At 40.9% G+C, this 18,395-nt stretch overlaps 1 protein-coding gene across 1 annotated transcript; it reads right to left on the reverse strand.

The window, feature by feature from the left end:
* Positions 1–1,040: 1,040 nt before the first annotated feature.
* LOC124122220 lies at positions 1,041–12,022 on the reverse strand. Its single transcript, XM_048396686.1, has 4 exons — positions 11,925–12,022; positions 4,920–5,000; positions 3,745–3,905; positions 1,041–1,352 (listed from the first exon to the last, which is right to left on the reverse strand). The coding sequence occupies exons 2-4, from the start codon at positions 4,974–4,976 to the stop codon at positions 1,100–1,102; spliced, it is 471 nt and encodes a 156-aa protein (XP_048252643.1). The 5' UTR covers positions 4,977–5,000; positions 11,925–12,022; the 3' UTR covers positions 1,041–1,099.
* Between the last annotated feature and the right edge of the window lie 6,373 nt (positions 12,023–18,395).

Raw genomic sequence — 18,395 nt, forward strand, 5'->3', positions numbered from 1 at the left:
AAGATTTAAATTGAATTTATTTTTTGACTAAAACACGTCACAAACATGTCACTTAATCCAGGAGGTGCCGGTTTGTTAGACCATATTTGTTCTTTCAGAATCTCTTTTCGAAGATCTATTTCCTTGGGAAGTACATGTTTGGCTGTATGTTGGAGGTAATTGTTTTGCTGTATATATGAGGTAATTGTTTGGCTGTATATGTGAGGTAATTGTTTGGCTGTATATGTAAGGTAATTGTTTGGCTGTATATGTAAAGTAATTGTTTGGCTGTACATGGGAGTTAATTGTTTGGCTGTATATGGGAGGTAATTGTTTGGCTGTATATGGGAGGTAATTGTTTGGCTGTATGTGCGAGGTAATGTTTTGGCTGTACATGGGAGGTAATTGTTTGGCTGTATATGTGAGGTAATTGTTTTTTTTATTGTTACTCTGGACAGCATTTGCGACATAGATTCGTAGCGGGAGTGACATCACCAGCTCCATCACTCCAATCTCTGACTAAGCACATACTTTCTCTCGCTCGTGAGAGTACTTTGATTGGACAGCTATCTTTAATACAGAGCTGTTCGAATCAGGCTCGAAACGAAGCTGGGGTAGTGAACTGCTAATGGGTATTTGTCAAAATGAAATAGAAATATGGTACTCTGGATAGTTGAGGATGCAGGCCCGGAACCATTCGCAGACTGGTGCCAAGTGCGCCATGTGCCCCCTGTATTCAAGGACACTAACTGATACAACAATAAAGTATAGATCGCTATTTTTTATTGTATCATCTTGATGACATCATCCATGAAAGTGTGGCATATCAGCCTTTATAAAAGGGTAATTGGTGTCTGGGAAGAAAGTAATCCAAAATCGTTCTTCACAACTTTATCTGAACGTGCACTTGTACCCGTTACATGATTAAAGCGAAGCTTTGATTCGAAGTCACGATCCTGGGATCCTGGTGCGCCTAATGGACGTAAATCTGCAGCGATTTACGGCGCCTCATACGACTAGAACGACTGTTTTCAATGGCACATACATTGACAAATACAACAATAAGAAATAGATCGCTATTTTTATTTATTGGAGATATCATTTATGAAAGTCCTGTATCTCAGCATGTAAAACGCCACAGGGTCATTGTATCCTTGGGAATTCGAAATCCAAAATCGTTCTTCACAACTTTATCAAAACGTGCACTTGTGGTGAGCTTGCTACCCGTTACAATGCCAACGTGCTCACCATTACCGATGACGTCACCAACTTGTGCCGAGGTCACGTGAGTCCAGCAAGAATCACTTGTCAAATATTCTGAGTTTGAATTTCTCCACTCTCCAGCTCCGATGGGGCTCCATGTCAACCAGTGCCTGGAACACGAGTGAAATGAAAACGTTCAAGTTTATAACCAAGTTTATAATTTCAAACCATTTTATTTCTATTTTGGCATTTTTTTAAAATACGGGACAGAACCGGGCCCGCCGCCAAATCTTGGGATGTCAGGAGAGACGAACTGCTAGGTTAAACGTAGTGTCCAATATTATTGCACTTATATAGCGTGCGTGTGTGTGTGTGTGTGTGTGTGTGTATGTGTGTGTGTGCGTGTGTGTGTGCGTGCGTGCGTGCGTGCGTGCGTGCGTGCGTGTGTGCGTGTGTGCGTGCGTGCGTGCGTGCGTGCGTGCGCGCGCGTGAGTGTGGGCGTGTTGTTGCTTGTACTAGTCCGGACTGATGCCTTTTTACAGTGCAGGCTCCCTGAGATACCATGCAGCAGTTTAACATGCCTACCCAACTCAGACACAGTATACGGACTCCGAGTCGACCAGTCCTTGTTTCAGCCCCTTAATGCCAAGCGTCAGACATTGTAACAAGTACCATCTTTAAACGTCTTTTGGTATGAAGCGGTCGGGCATCGAACCCCCGTCCTTCCGCTCTCCGGGCAGACGATCTACCACTAGACCACGAAAGTGGTCCTAGTCTTGTTAAGTGAGTGAGATAATGTTTAATTACGTTGCATCTGAATTGTTTTGGAAAAAGTGAAAAAAGGCGTTGAAAATACCGGTTACCCCCGGAAAAGACCAGATATGACGTGGCAGACGTGGCATTGTTTGGTGCTCAGACTATCAACAATTGGTTTACTGCAACCATCAGCATCTTTCTCATTGTCGAGATCAATTTGATCCAAACACATTTCGTGTTACACGGAAGGAATTCGACGCTATGGTGATCATGTATTTATGAGCTGAATGATTCAAAACATGATTCTATATTTCCTGATTAGCGATATGTCTAAAATACAGACGTTCAATACTGGCTTAAAAAGTGTGTTTTCAATTATATTAATCCCGGATTAACTGACAGAAACATTTCATATTTCCACTTCCGAAAGAAAGCGAAATGCTCTGTGTGTGTGTGCGTGTGTGTATGCATGTGTGTGTGTGTGCGTGTACGTGTGCGTGTTATTGTGCGTGTGTGTGTGCTTGGGCCGACCAATCCTTTTTACGTATTATGTGTATGACGCGGTCGGTGTTCGAATCACCGATCTTTCGCTCTCCAGACAGACGCTCTGCGTACTACTCCGCTAAAAGTAAAAAAGGGTTACCTTGACCTTGAAAATCGAAAATGGTTGCCATGCTTCAGCAAAGTCATTGGAAACAGGATCCTTGGCCAATAACGCAGCATATTTCAGAATCCATTGTCCAGAAATGCTTACTTGCCAAAACGGTATTCACAGCCAGCACTGCCTCAACATCTGAGTGATGCCAGAGCAAACTGCTCTGTAGAATCGAACACAGATTCTAGATTCTAGTGATTGTGACAGTGATTCCGACTCTGCATCTGATCGGTATGACACAGAGTAGGATGATGAACTGTGCACTAAAGTAAGGTTAGAAAAGCATTACTGGACAATGGATTCTGAAATAAGCTGCGTTATTGGCCAAGGATCCTGTGACTTTGCTGAAGCATTACAATTCTTCGTGCAGCCAACCATTTTCGATTTTCAAGGTCAAGGTAACCCTTTTTACTTTTAAAAGTTGCTTGGTTGAATTTGTCATGTCAGAAAACATATTATTAGACACTAAAATCATGACTATCGGACAATGTTAATTGTGTTTGTGAATTTTTCACCGACTGCCAAAAGTGCGTTGACCTTTCAACGTTTTTGGCCATAGCTACCCCATTTAAGGTCGGAAGTATAACAAACTATATTTTTCTAGGTTCCTTATGACTGGACGAGTAATTTGATGTGCATATCAACACAATTTTGAATTTTGACCCCTGTGTGACCTTTGTTGACCCTTCCACAAAATGCCCGGGATTTTCAACCGGGCAGCCCAAGTCAAAATTGTTCAGTATACATCAGGAAACTCAAAAACACTTTAAAACCTTTGTTTCCATGATTTTGTCACGTGACCTACAGGTTGGTCTTCTAGTATTAGTCGCCTCTTACGACAATACATGGGTATTTTCTAGGTTCCTTATGACTGGACGAGTAATTTGATGTGCATATCGACACAATTTTGAATTTTGACCCCTGTGTGACCTTTGTTGACCCTTCCACAAAATGCCCGGGATTTTCAACCGGGCAGCCCAAGTCAAAATTGTTCAGTATACATCAGGAAACTCAAAAACACTTTAAAACCTTTGTTTCCATGATTTGATCACGTGACCTACAGGTTGGTCTTCTAGTATTAGTCGCCTCTTACGACAATACATGGGTTGCTGAAGACCTCATTCACTCGGATCTTCACGGGTGCATCTTACCTGTGGGGAACCTTGCCTCCCGCCTCCTCCAAGACTTCCGCGACGAAGATGTTACACTTGTTGGTCTTTGCCCCGGTTCTGTGTGTTGAGGCTTTGGACCACTTGGTGCTGTCTATATAATTGTCAGCGGTCCTTTGAATATGACCACCAGTCACGAGGCCCTATGAAAATGAGATTCTTTTACTGTCATGTGCCTGATCGGGTTAACTTCCACTTTTTATCATCCAAATTCGCACTTCAATGTGAATAGTTCAGTTGATGTGTTAAGCATGACACGACGCTCAATATGCTTTTCCATGCTAAGACATTTACATGGAGCACCTTCTTCATCACTGGCACTTCAATTGAAAAATTTGTGGCGGTGCTATCGGAAGAACAGGACATGCTTACCCTGTTCGCGAAGAGCTTGTGTCATCACAAGTTTTCAGTGATCCATACATGTAATTGTTTTCGTTATTTTACCTTTTACACCCTATGAAATCAATTTTGATTGATTATCCTCTTGGTTTGACGTTTTGAAGTTATGTCTTAGCACGGAAGCACATGAGTCTATTTGTTTCTTGCCTGAAGAATGCAATAGTTGTTCTTGAACAAGGTTTGAGTCATGAATAAACCATTACTCACACATATCACATCGCTGTATATACAATGTAACTGCAAAATTGAATAAATCTCCAACACTCACATAGTTAGAATATTTCACTGCGAGCGGAAATAAAACTACTAGTTAAACATTCTTTTACTGATACCGTAAAATAATATGTGATGGATAAGATATATGTATGTGTGGATGATGAACTCTTTCGAAAATAGAATGACATCCTTTATATCATTAAAACCGTGGTTCCCGGTGTGAAGAATACAAAACTTGTTCTTGAGTTACAGCGTGGATAGAAACGTGATGAATGAAAAACACCTATCTCACGCCGCTGACTAACAAATCTCCATTGATTACATTGTCCAAGTCAGAAATATTCCTTGCAGAGTAACAAAACGTTCCTTCTTAAATATACTTATATTGGTAACGTAAATTCATATTTTACTCTGAGATAAGTTTATATGTGGGTTATTACCGCGTTCGAAAATACAATGTCAATGTTTTATAGCATAAAAACAGGTTCATGGCGCCAATGTTCAAAGAGACGTTAAGCCTGTTTGGACAAGATGCAACCTACCCATCCATGGCTAGGCACGACGACCGCCACAAGGAACACCAGAAACGCTGTCTTCATCGTTACTACTTATGTCTTCGACAACTGCAGTGGGATTCAAAAGTACACAATAAATGATGGAATATCATATGCGAGTGAAAGAACTAATTTGAATGAGATTAAATGTTATTGATGCATTAAGCTTACATGATATGATTTCATGACCACAACTAGGATTTTGTATCGAGATCAGATAATGTTTTCAACTACAGCTACAACACCAGATATTTAAAAAAAATTAAAACTTAAACTGAAGAAATACGTCCCATTTATCGAAACGGTTTTTAGACCTATTTCTTCAGTGTTTACATGCCAACAACAAACCGTTCAAATGAACTATTTACTACGTAACTTGAGGTTATCTATTCTACATTCTCACAAATATTCCTTCACAATATCAATGCCAAACTCAAAGGACTAATTAGAAGACAAATACTATGTGTTTGTCTATTTCCGGGATTTTATCTAGTATTTGCATCTTGGAAATTCATCTCGAAACCCGAAAGCGTTAGCTTGAGAGGCTCGAATGAAAATTTCCAAGATGCAAATACTCGATAAAATCCCGGAAATAGACACACACATAGTATTTATCGATTTTGTAAACCTATTGTTATCGATATTGTTAACCTATTGCTTGCTTCAGGGAATGCAAATAATATTTTCACCCTTTGACATTTGGTCATGTGACCCAAATTAGCCAATCACAGAAAACACTTTCTATAGGTTTACAATATATCTTATTCAGGCGGAACTCGTCAGGATACAACACTCGCTAACATCAGTGAATGTGCAGGATAATTGTACAGGTTCAGTTTTTACTTTTCAGGGGACAAGAAACACCAACAGACCCCCTGCACAGATGATTTACTAGAGCTGGTCATCTTTGCAGAAGTAAGAGCGGGCAACCTTTTCAATACATATACACTGAAAGGCAAAAGAAACGTCATGTGGAAGTATCATATAAATATTATCTTTATTTTCAAATGCAAGTAAAGACATCGGAGAAAGTCAGTGTTTGACCCACATGAAATTAACAGTCAGGGGAATGTTTTTGCGAATTGTGAATTTGGGGAGGCACCAGAAGACATCACAGCTGGATGGTTCGAAATCAGTACCTGGTGTGGCCACCACGGGCGTTGACTACAGCCACACATCTCCTGTACATGGAGTGGACTAGACTGTTGATGAAGGCCATTGGGATATGGGCCCATATCCTCAGGAACGCTACACGCAGTTCTGCTGCAGTTGTCGGCCTTGGGCGTACGTCGTTGAGTCGGCGTTGGATCTCATCCCACAAGTGTTCAATGGGACTGAGGGCAGGCCAAGGCAAGGCTGCTGGAGGAAGTCCCTGGTGACTCTGGCAGTGTGGGGACGGGCGTTGTCGTCTTGCTGAAAGGTTTGGTTTTGATGACGGGCAAAAATGCACGATATGAGGTCTGAGGACTTGGTCAATGTAGCGGAGAGCTGTGATGCCATTACCCCTGCCTGGACCAATATTCTGAAAGACCACGGGTCCCACTCTCTGGTTCAGTCCGATTCCAACCCAAACCATGATGCTTGGGCCGCCCCACGGGTTTCGTTCCATAACACAAGCATCAGCATAACGTTCGCCCCTCCTTCACCAGACCCTGACTCCGCCATCCACCGTTGAAACACAGTAGCGACTTTCATCAGTGAAGATGATTCTTCTCCATTGCTGTTGACGCCAATTTTGACGCTGCCTGGCCCATTGCAGTCGGGCCTGTCTGTGACGATCTCTCAGGATGGGTACAGGAGCAGGACGGTGGCATGAGATGTTTTTGGCAGTAAGACGACGTCGGACTGTACGATCACTGATGGCACGCTGGTGGTTGCCAATGGTTTGCCGAGCTGTTTCAGTGGCCATTCGGAATCGGTTCTGCAGATGTTGGCGTATCATGAACCGATCCTGTTTGGGAGTAGTGACTCTAGGACGACCACTTCGTGGTCGGTCGTCGGTGGTGTTGGTGGTGTTGTGGCGATGTTGCAAACGATATATCATTCTTACGTTGACACTGAATGCATTTGCAACGACCTGTGCGCTCTGGCCTCCTTGCAGTCTTCTGGTCGCTTGATGTCTCTCATTTCCTGATAATCTTGGCATGGCTGATGAAACGAAATAACGAAAGCCAGCTTAACAGTTTTGGGTGTCTGTTATACCCATACCATCCACGATATGCACGTGCATCATGTTTTTGACAAGACGTTTCCGCAACTGAGTCCCATTGCACTTTTGTAGGCTGCGTTTGAGCAAAGCACTCCATTTTAAGCTCAATTGTTAAATGGACCTTAAGGCAACAAAAAAGAAGCAGTAGAACGATAAATGAGTTTACTGACCACAGAACATGTAACTGCCAGTGTCTGTTAAGTTTTATCAGTATTTTCAGAAATGGTCTAATGAAGCCATTGAAGCTGTATCTGCAATAAAACAAAAGATTGGATTCAAGTTAGCCAATATAAATCATTTCTGGAAACATGAGGTTAAGAGATTCCATGACTGCGTGACAGAGGTAAGAGGGCAAATGAACAACAGATCGGAATCCTAGAGGAAAGCAAAACACTTCATAAAACACATACAAAAATATTAATGACCTGTTCAGGAATGCAATGAGAAAAGCTGCAAACGAGCACTTCAGTAGCCTTGACAAACCAGGATGTAGATCAGAAAGCTTTCTGAGCAGTGTTACAGACCTCGACCAAAGGGAGACAAATTACATCGATCTGGACTGATGATGAACTGACCACGGATCCTGTAATGTTATGGCTGGCATTTCTTCAGCAATATCCAGTAAGGGCACTTTGATTACACTTCAAGAGAAACCAAAGAGACAAAAGTCTATCAACTTCAAAGGGTTCTTGCAATTGGTTCCAAAGTCATGATGTGCACATCGAGCTGAGAGATTAAAACCTTGTGCATGTCCCCGAAAAACAATAAGGCTGCAAGAATTGATGACTTGTGTTATGAGCACTTGGCAGGTCCGATTTGTACAACAACGTCTAAGGGATGTTCAACAGACTCTTGATCACTGAATATATTCCAAAGCAAAGAGGTGTGAGACAAAGATATGTGCTCTCTGCCAAACTGTATATGTTCGAGATCAACGATATTCTCAAGAATCTGTCAACAGCAAAGAAAGGCTCCATGGTGCTTGATCTTCAAATCTAAGCACCAACTCAAGCCGAAGTTATCTCCCTTGTCAGCCTGATAACATTCTACCTCCAATTGATGACAACAACCTGTGAGAATTACAGCTCAAAGATGCGGTTCACCTTTACCCATCCAAGAGCTCTTTGATGACATTCCCTGAGTCAAATGACGTCCAGTGCTGCACAAAACTGTATGGCAAAGAACACAAAGCACGTAGGTGTTGAGCTAGATTCCAACTTGAATTCCAGGGAGAGAACGATAAATGCTTTTTCAAAGTGAAATCCTCAACGATGATGCATATTAAAATTTGTCTGCCACTCGAAAGGCCTTAATCAACTGACGAGCACATGTGAATCTTTGGCTCTCTGGCCCAACATATTCAAAGGTGAACAGATCTCTTGTAAGATCGCAACACTTCTGCTTCAAGATTTACCAAGGCATGTAATACACTTACAGGATGTCATTTTTTGGAATTTCATGTCAGCACAAGAAAATGTTTCTTTCTTGAAAACCATTTTGTAGCCAGACAGCTCTTCTTATCTCGTCTCTTCGCGTTCAAGAACACCTGAGAATGCACATGGTTTAATCCCGGATTTGTTTAACATTCTTGAGACATTTCTGCTTCTACCCTTCTTACATGCCTTCATGTTCTTCATGTTTTGAGTAACTTTAGTTCTTGATGTTACACTATTCCATATCCCATATCCGATAAAATCTCATCTCTGCTTAAAGCAGAGTCGATTGTACGATTCCGACGATATCAAGAGCATGTGTTTATGAATCACTATCAAATGGTTATAATACCAGGTGTTCGCGAAAAGAATAGCGTATCCTGTCCCAACGGCGGCACCCGTCACAAACACATGCAAAGACAAGTCAATTGTTCAACTGAAAAACAACAACACGGGAACACATAGATGGCACCCGTCACAAACACACACAAAGGCAAGTCAATTGTTCACCTGAAAAAAACATGGTAACATATGGTACAAGTCAAAATAGGGAATTGCATCGGACATAATTTTTGTCACTGATGTGTCAAATTTGAAAATGTCCTCCACATGTCTACCATAAAACTTTTTGAAAGCTTTACTAAGGCTTTGAATGTTGTAACCTTGATCAAATAGCTTCTGAGCAAGAGTCGTAAGACGCTCTTTGAAATCTTTGTAGAAAGATTCCACTCCACCAGAATGCTGGTTCATATCAAAAGCCCACCGAAACATCAATAAACAGTATGCGTTTATTGTTCACTTGTGTACCCTACACCATTACGATATTGTGACACACGTCCCGGGTAAACGTGCGACTTTGTATGACTGTGGTGTGACATCATCAACATTGGTTCTGTAGATCTCAGTGTCTAACTGCAAGCCAGATGTGACACTGATATTGTCTGCAGTCTCCTGTCCTGCCAAGCCCCTGTCTCCCTGTCCAACTGTGAAAACCATATTGTAAGATATGTGCAACTTCCAAAATGAGTGAGTGAGTGAGTTGGGTTTAACGCCGCGTTGGGTCTCAGCGCTAAGATCGCTTTGTGGAACGGGGCCTTGGAAGCCGATGTATATTGCTGATGCACGTTTTTGTAAGTTCTGATCATGAGTGATTGAGTTGGGTTTAACGCCGCTTTTAACATTATTCCAGTCATATCACGGCGTGTCAGCTTAATGTGGGAGGAAAGCCCGAAGTGATGCAGGTCTCAGACGTTTACTACTTCGGTGAAACCCACGAGCACGGATGTGGTGCTGACAAAGCTAGAAACATAATCGGGGCGAACTGGGATTCGAACCCACATACACAGGTTTCTGGCGTACCCAAGGGACGCAACTCTGCACAGCGAATTGCGGCGCCTTAGACAACTGGGCCACCCGTGCCCTTACTTCCGAAATGACTTAGAGGAACAAAAGCATGTATCATCCGAGTGAAAGGCCTGATTTTAGTGAGATTGAATGTTATATATGCGTCGCCTTAAGCTTACATGGTATGATTGCATGTACACAATTGTGAAAGATAAGTATTATAGACGAGGTAGCTGTCAATCATGATCAGTTAGAAATGTGTGTTAAAATTACGTCGATCAAGGAATACTACAAAGGACATTCTAGCGTTGTCTAGAGTCTTCTGAAATGATCAAGAGGAACCTGCTGCCACTCCCGATGCAATGTAGCCTCTAAAGCTGCCACATTTTGTACTGGTGTATTCATTGCCTGCAGCCAACATCCAAGAATGTCATAAACATGTACATGTTTCAATGGATTCAAATCTTGACTCATAGCGGGCCAAGACAAAAGGTCCATAGCGAGCACTTGCATAAATGGAGTCACAGCACGATAACGATAGGGTCTAGAATTGTCGCCGTACACACGGGTCGAGTGGCAAGTGCATGATTGTCAAAATGTGGCACAACATTGTTGAGGATGTCCTGGATGTGACAGTCGCCGTTGAGATTGTCTCGTACTGTTACCATGTCCAGCTTACAATCATGAGATATTGCTCTCCATATGACGGAGCATCCCGCATTCAGGACTGTTGGTACAATGTTCCAAGACATATACGCCGTGTTTCTGTGTCTCCTACCCCGCATTCGCCCATCTGTGAATCTGCGTTCATCAGACCAATGTATTCGTCTTCACGTCCTTAGATTCCAATGACGTCGAGCCATACACCGAGCCAATAGAAGACTCTGCTGATGAGCCTTTACGAAGGAACACCTGATGACCCTTCTTGACTTCAACCCAAATGATTTTGGCCCGTTTCGGACACTTCTGGTGGGCTGATGCCAGTGGGGCAGCCATTGCTCTTTCAGAGCTGTACTCGTAGCAAATGGTTGTCGCCTCACAAAACGTACACGTGCTAGAGCCCTGTCTTCCCATACAGTCTTCGGGATAGCCCAGCTCGTGGACGGTCCTTTACTTCTGTCGGTATTTTCTTACCGAAGGTATGCTGATGACATTGTGGTCATAGCCAACTTGACGTCCAATGGCTCTGAATGACATACCTGTGTCATGCATGCCAATACCTTACCAGCGGAGTACCCCTAAAAGCCTCCAGCGTGCCCTTGTTACATGTACCGACTAAACTTTATATATCCTTACTTGCATCAATTATTATTATATCAAAGTGCTTTACCTGAAACTCAAGGGTATCATGCTTCACGTTTACATGTCTTTTTGCATCATGAAGCCTGAATTTTTATGAATGGGTATATCACTGTTCTTTATTTTGTCATGGGGTGCTTAATTAATTTCTGTGTGTATTTATATATGGAAAGAAATGTGTTTTGGTTTATTCCTGTCAGGGAAGACGGCCTATGTGGTGTAGAGAAGAGAGCATCTGCCCCGAGTGCGGAAGGTCGGGGTTCGATCCCATTCCGCGTCATGCACATAATCCGTTAAAACAGGGTTTTTATTGTAACCCTGCCTGGTAATCGGCAATAAGAGGATAAAGCAAGAACTGGTCAGGTCGGAGTCAGTATACTGTGTCTGAGTGGGGTATATCATATACAATCACACACACGCGCACACACACACGCGCGCGCGCGCACGCACACACACACACACACACTAACACTAACACTAAGACACACACACACGCGAACACACACACACACACGCGAAAACACACACACATACACGCACACACACACGCACGCACACACACACACGAACGCACACGCACTGTTATGTACGTGCAGTTATGTTGAACGCGATGTTAAACCCCATTTCACCTGACCACCCTATTCCCCAAAATCAAAATCATCAAGCTGTGACAGAAATACTATGCTGCTTAAAACCCACATTTCTTACCTAAATGTGAGTGGAGTTTCTCCAGCAGATTGTAGCAAGAAATCCGATCTAATGTGTATAATTTTATCGTGTTCACGAGTCAACCATGCCTGTCATAGTCTCGTGACACGCTTGACACATCGTGCACGTACGAACATATTTTAAGTAACATCTTCCCCTTTGTGGAAGTCATATGTCACAGAACTGTCACACGTGCTTCCTGGTTGATTTAGAAGAGAAGCCGCAAAGGAATACATTCAAGGAGGTCGCTGGCTAATTGTTAAACATTTAAACATAAGCTCTGTATACGGTACCGAAGTTTCCAGAAATGGTTAGTGTAGTCCGGTGATTACTTCCTGAAACAATTGGTTCGTATAGATCTAAAAACCATAATTACTCGAATCTATATTTATTAGAAATGTTATGCTTCTTTGCTTCTTACGTAATACCCCCCCCCCCCCCCCCCCCCTCCCCAAGTTAAGGTAGTTAGTTTATTAAGTTTCAAAGTTTTGAATTGAAGTTTATGAGGTGTGTGTCAACAGACTATTCCAAATGATCACCACCAACTTCTTACTTTTAGAAAAAAAAGACATCCGACAAACATAACTCAGATCCTATTCAGGAAGGTAATTTCCCCCGGGGGTACATGTGTAACTGCTTTGCTCCATGTTGGAGGTCATTGTGTGGCTGTATATGAGACGTAATTGTTTGGCTGCATAGAGGACGTAATTGTTTGGCTGTATGTTGGAGGTAATTGTTTGGCTGTATGTTGGAGGTAATTACTTGGTTGTGCATGGGAGGTCATTGTTTGGCTGTACGTTCGAGGTAATTGTTTGGCTGCACAGGGGACGTAATTCTTTGGCTGCATGTTGGAGATAATTGTTGGGCTGTATATTGGAGGTAATTACTTGGTTGTACATGGGGGGTCATTGTTTGGCTGTATGTTGGAGGTAATTGTTTGGCTGTATATGAGACGTAATTGTTTGGTTCCATGTGGGAGGTAATTGTTTTGCTGTATAGTGGATGTAATTGTTGGGCTGTACGTTGGAGGTTATTGTTTGGCTGTATGTTGGGGGTAACTGTCAACTGTTGGGCTGTATATGAGACGTAATTGTTTGGTTCCATGAGAGAGAGAGAGAGAGAGATTCTTTATTTCCTCCAGAAGTTAATCCGAAGATTATGCATAATTAATCAAACGTATTCACACAAGCTCATATTACCTGTACATATATACAATACAAGGCAGTAGCACCAGTGTTATGCCATTCACACAGTACAAAAGGTTAGATCAGATGACATAATCAAGGTAAGGCTTTAGTGTAAGTACATAAGCAGAAAATATCAGTATAACAGATTCCCATGTAACTATATCACTACATTGTGAGAAGTGAGTATCAGCACCAAAGAAAAAGGACAACATATCTTCTTCATCTTGTAATACCAACTGGACAAAGGTTTCAACATCAAGCAGATCAATAAAAGTTGAAAACAGTTCATTTCTTTCCTGCAGTAGAGTTTCACAATGTAATATGATGTGATTATCATAATCAAAGGCATGCTTGTTACACAATAAACAGTTCCTGGAAGTTTTGTTTCGTGATGAAACTCCAACACAAAATGTTAAACTTGACCTCTGTTCTGGGTACATAGATGCTAGTTGCCATAATATATGGTGAGTAAGCTTTGTGTGTATTAGCATGAAGCGTGAAAGACCTGTATTGACAGAAACTTTTCTGCGCCACATATTTTCTTCATATTCATGAATGGTTTTATCAACCAGGACCCCGTTCCTCAAAGCGATCTTAGCGCTAAGGTGATCATAAGTCCCATACTTTAACATAGGCTTACGATCATCGTAGCGCTAAGAACGCTTTGAGGAACGGGGCCCTGTTGCTTCCAGTTTCTCTTTGTAGGAAATACACCACAGCTTATATATATATGTACACAGGTTGTTTCGTAGGTTATACTTGTCAAGAACTGATAATAAATCTCCACATACAGATTTAGGATTAGTTGGATTTGCAATGTATGCACAAAAAAGATGTTTAACAAAACTGTTACAGGTTAAGTTACATAAGCGGCCAAGCAGCTGAAGTTTACAGTTATCGATATAGCCGATCATTGTCCAGAGCCCAAGATTAGCAATAGTGGATTCTGATGGAGATCTTTTATCTAGTCCTTGTACAGTTCGCGCGAAATAGCGTTGAGTATTTTCAATGACATTAATGTTTTGACCCTTAATATCAAAGAGCAGTTCGCAGCCGTAAAAACTTGTTTTTAATATCATTATTAACCAGATTTGTACACTGGTAGCTGGATGTAGCTCAGAACTGTTGAGTCCCACAGATTTTAACGAATTAACACTTTCTCTTGCTTTTTGGCAACATTTTTCAATACTAGATATACATGACAGGTTATGCGTTAGTAGTATGCCACCATACATGACAGAGTCAGAGGTTGTTATATTTATATCAGCAAGTTTGCAGTTAATATCTAACCCCTTTTGTTTTGTCTTAGAGAAGACAACAACATTACTTTTTGAAGGGTTATACGTTAGTCGCCACTTTGAGGCATATGAATGTACTGTATCAAGTGCTTTTTGAAGCCCTCGTGGCGAGTTGCTCACAAGAGTTGTGTCGTCTGCAAGCAAAACAGTTGGAATATCTAGACCAAATACACAAATACCACTATTTGCTTGTCTAAGGGCTGTTATAAGGTCATTAATGAAGACTAAGAAGAACCAAGCAGAGAGAACTCTTCCTTGTCCGACACCTTGCCTTACATGGTATATATCTGACTGTTCACCCTGATAAGTAACAAAAGCATGGCTATTTGTATAGCTATGGTGTAATAACTTCCATGTATTTCCTCTGATACCCATTTGGTGTAATTTATAAAAAAGGCCGTCCTGCCATATTCTGTCGAAAGCCTTTTCATTGTCTAAGAAAGCAGCATATACTGTAGAATCTCGCTGTATGTAAAATTGAATACTTTCAATAAGGGTAAAAACGGACATTATTGCCCCATGTTCTTTCCTAAAGCCGAACTGGAGCATGTCAGGGAAATCAGGATTTGACTTTATCATTTTTAGTTCAATACGCTTAACAATAAGTTTTTCAAACAGCTTTCAAATGCATGAAGTTAAGGTTATACCTCTATAGTTTCGGGGATCCGATTTGTCATTCTTACCCTTGTATATAGGAATGACCATTCCTAGTCTATAATTAAAAGGAATGTATTGAAGTCTTAACATAGCATTAAACAGGGCACACAGATATCTTATCAAGGATTCACCCCCGTGAATTATATGCTCGTTGGTAACTTTATCAGGCCCAGGGGACTTGTTTCTACTCAGTGTTTTTACAGTTTCCTTTATTTCTACAGTGGAAAATTGTCTTTCTAGTTCCTCATCATGTGCCGCTATCTCTTCGTGAATACGTTCTAGGGAAGAAGATATTTCTTTTTGAAAATGTTCATCAAAAGTGTCTGAGCAATATGGCTGAGCTAGATCAGAGTAATATTTTCCCCACAATCTACAAATGTCCGAGGGTGTTGTGACACTCTCTCCCTCATAGTTGAGGTTTGTTATATCTGTAGTTTGTGACCTTTGCTTTCTTACAGTTTTGTAAAAGGAATGTATATCAAGTTCAGATGATTTTTCTATTTCTGTAAGGACTTCCTTCCTTTTACCTTTTTTGGATTTGCGATAAAGGCGTCTAAAAAACCGTAAGATATACGTTCGTTTGAATCTTTATCTCTCGATCTACCATTTTGAATCCAAGCTCTTCAAGCCACCCTCATACGATAGTGTGCGTTATCAAGACCATCTTGTCTCCAAAATGGTTTAAGAAAGGGCTTAAACACACTTTGTGGGATACATTTGTTACCTGCATGTATAAGTATTTTATTTATGATGTCACATTGGTTTTCTAAATTTTGTGGATCTAAGGAGTGGGGGTCTGGATTGCCATCATATGCACATTTAATATATCTATCAACTTCTGCTTGAAACATAGAAATATAAGTCTTATTTTTTTTCCCACTTAGGGATAACTCGCTTTATATTTTGATCGTGGCTAGTTAGCCCTTCTTGTGATATAGAAATATGACAAGGAAAGTGATCAGATATTTCATAAGGACAGCTTGCTATAATGTAACAGTCTGTAATGAAGTTCCGTAGCCATGACGGTACAAGAATATGGTCTATAAGGCTTCGTGACGTGTTATCTTTTGATCTGCATGTATATCCTGGTCCTCCGAATTGTACCATATTTACTGCATGTAATAGATGTCTATTTTCTATAACATTTCTAAGTAGCTTACCCCGTGCTGTTAGATTGGCCTTACAAACATCAGCATTTAAATCACCCAAGATAAAAAGTGTTCCTAACTCACACAGATTATCATATATATCCATCAGTTCACCAAGGGCATTACAATATACAGAGTTTAACACATTTGTAGATGGTAGTCGACTAGCTATTACATATACATCACAGTAGCCTGTTTGTGACAATTTAACACTTATTGCATAATCCGAGCTTATTGCTATTGGAATAGCTTTCCACTTGGTGTGGGTATTAGATAAGATAGCTAACCCATCTGACCCTCGTGCATAACTCGCATTTGGGAGTAAAGCTCTGTATGTGATTAAATTTAGGTTTTGAAATGATCTTAAACGGTCTACTTTATCAGACGATAGCCAGTGCTCTTGTAAGGCATCAAGGTCAACTGGCAGTGATAAGGTGTTACAAATACAATCTGTACCATGGAGGATCCCACGTACATTTCATGTTAATAAGGACAGACTCATTTGAACAAATGTGGATAGAGACATGAGATTAAGCATTCTGAATATAATATCAAAACTTCTAATATTTGTACGAGTCAGTCTGGCCATAGCCCATTCTGTGTTAAGGTACATAGTCTCTACTTCTGATGTCAGGGGGCCAAAAATCTGACTTACCAACCACGTTATTTTCATGGTCATCAACGTCCATGTTAACTTGCACAGTATCGGTATTCTGATGGTTATAGTTCATTCTCTTCTTCGTGAGTCGCACAAATGTCACGCGAACATGTTTGTCCTGGGCATAGTTGTATATCAGATCTTTCACAGTCTCAAAAGGTTCATCTGCTCTAATGTTATATAGCACAATCCGTTTGGTACGCATTCTTGGTACACCTTCAAGAGTTCGATAGGTTTTAGCTAAGGATTTAATAGGACAAGATATATATCCAGCTTGTTTACTTCCAGATTCATGTGCATCATTGTCTTTGCTTCGTTGTCTTTGTCTCACAGAGTTCCAGGAATCATTATTACTGTGTTCACCATTATAAGTAAAGTCGTACAGATAGTTTGTGTTGGTGAGATCAAGGCAGTTGTCACCTTTATCTGAAAGTGTTGATATTCCAGGATTTGCTGATATATGATGAACTTCATTTGTCTGCTGTCTATTTTCGGTGAGTATCATATGGGCGTCTTTATTTGGTTTGTCATGATTGTCTTTATGTTGGGCACCTGCACCGTAATTGTTTGGTTCCATGTGAGAGGTATTTGTTGGGCTGTATGTTGGAGGTGATTGTTTGGCTGTATGTTGGAGTTAATTGTTTGCTTCCATGTGGGAGGTAATTGTTTGGCTGTATATGAGACGTAATTGTTTGGTTCCATGTGGGAGGTAATTGTTTGTCTGCATATGTGAGGTAATTGTTTTAGTTCCATGTGGGAGGTAATTGTTTTGCTGTGTATGGGAGATAATGTTTTGGCTGTATTGTGGTTTGAGCATTATTGTCAAATGATCACCTTGATATATATTTCATACTGTAGGATAAGGGTTGGCGAATCTGTACACAAATAATCAATAATTTTTAATGATTTTCCCCTATATGTCTCCATAGTTAATAGTGAATTTGGAGCGGTAGGTAACATTTAACAAAAAACACATTTTCATATTTGAGCAATTTAATGGTCTAGAATTTAGAAGTACCTATCCTTGAGAAAGTCAAATATTCTGAAAACAGACCAGCAGACATGCTTAACTTGCAGCTCATGTGAGTGGTTGATAAGAGTAACACTTTATCTTGCTTTGGCTAAATGCTCGTTAATATTTATGCATCTTATACATCCACAAATCAAAACCCACTTGTGCCTGCATGTCACGTGCACATCTTCATTAGCTAAACGTTTCACGTGCAGAATAGTTTACCATGTACTTGTGTTTGTTGGGACACACGTGCAGAATAGTTTACCATGTACTTGTGTTTGTTGGGACACACGTGCAGAATAGTTTACCATGTACTTGTGTTTGTTGGGACACACGTGCAGAATAGTTTACCATGTACTTGTGTTTGTTGGGACAGACGATGCAAATTACCTTTAAACTCTTAATATAGCGCCGGGATAATGCTTTACACCCGATAGTGGACACATGTGTTTATTTTAATTTTGTTATAAATGTCTCTTCTGGATGTTTCACAAGTTTGAATATCAGA

Source organism: Haliotis rufescens, unplaced genomic scaffold, assembly GCF_023055435.1.
Source record: "Haliotis rufescens isolate VD_foot unplaced genomic scaffold, xgHalRufe1.0.p SCAF_16, whole genome shotgun sequence".
Classification (NCBI taxonomy): domain Eukaryota; kingdom Metazoa; phylum Mollusca; class Gastropoda; order Lepetellida; family Haliotidae; genus Haliotis; species Haliotis rufescens.

Coding starts and splice junctions, on each gene's coding strand:
- LOC124122220 (XM_048396686.1), bottom strand. CDS start 4,976: ATGAAGACAGCGTTTCTGGTGTTCCTTGTGGCGGTCGTCGTGCCTAGC. Junction 3,906..4,919: donor TCGTGCCTAGCCATGGATGG/GTAGGTTGCATC, acceptor TCATTTTCATAG/GGCCTCGTGACTGGTGGTCA. Junction 1,353..3,744: donor GGAGGCAAGGTTCCCCACAG/GTAAGATGCACC, acceptor CTCGTGTTCCAG/GCACTGGTTGACATGGAGCC.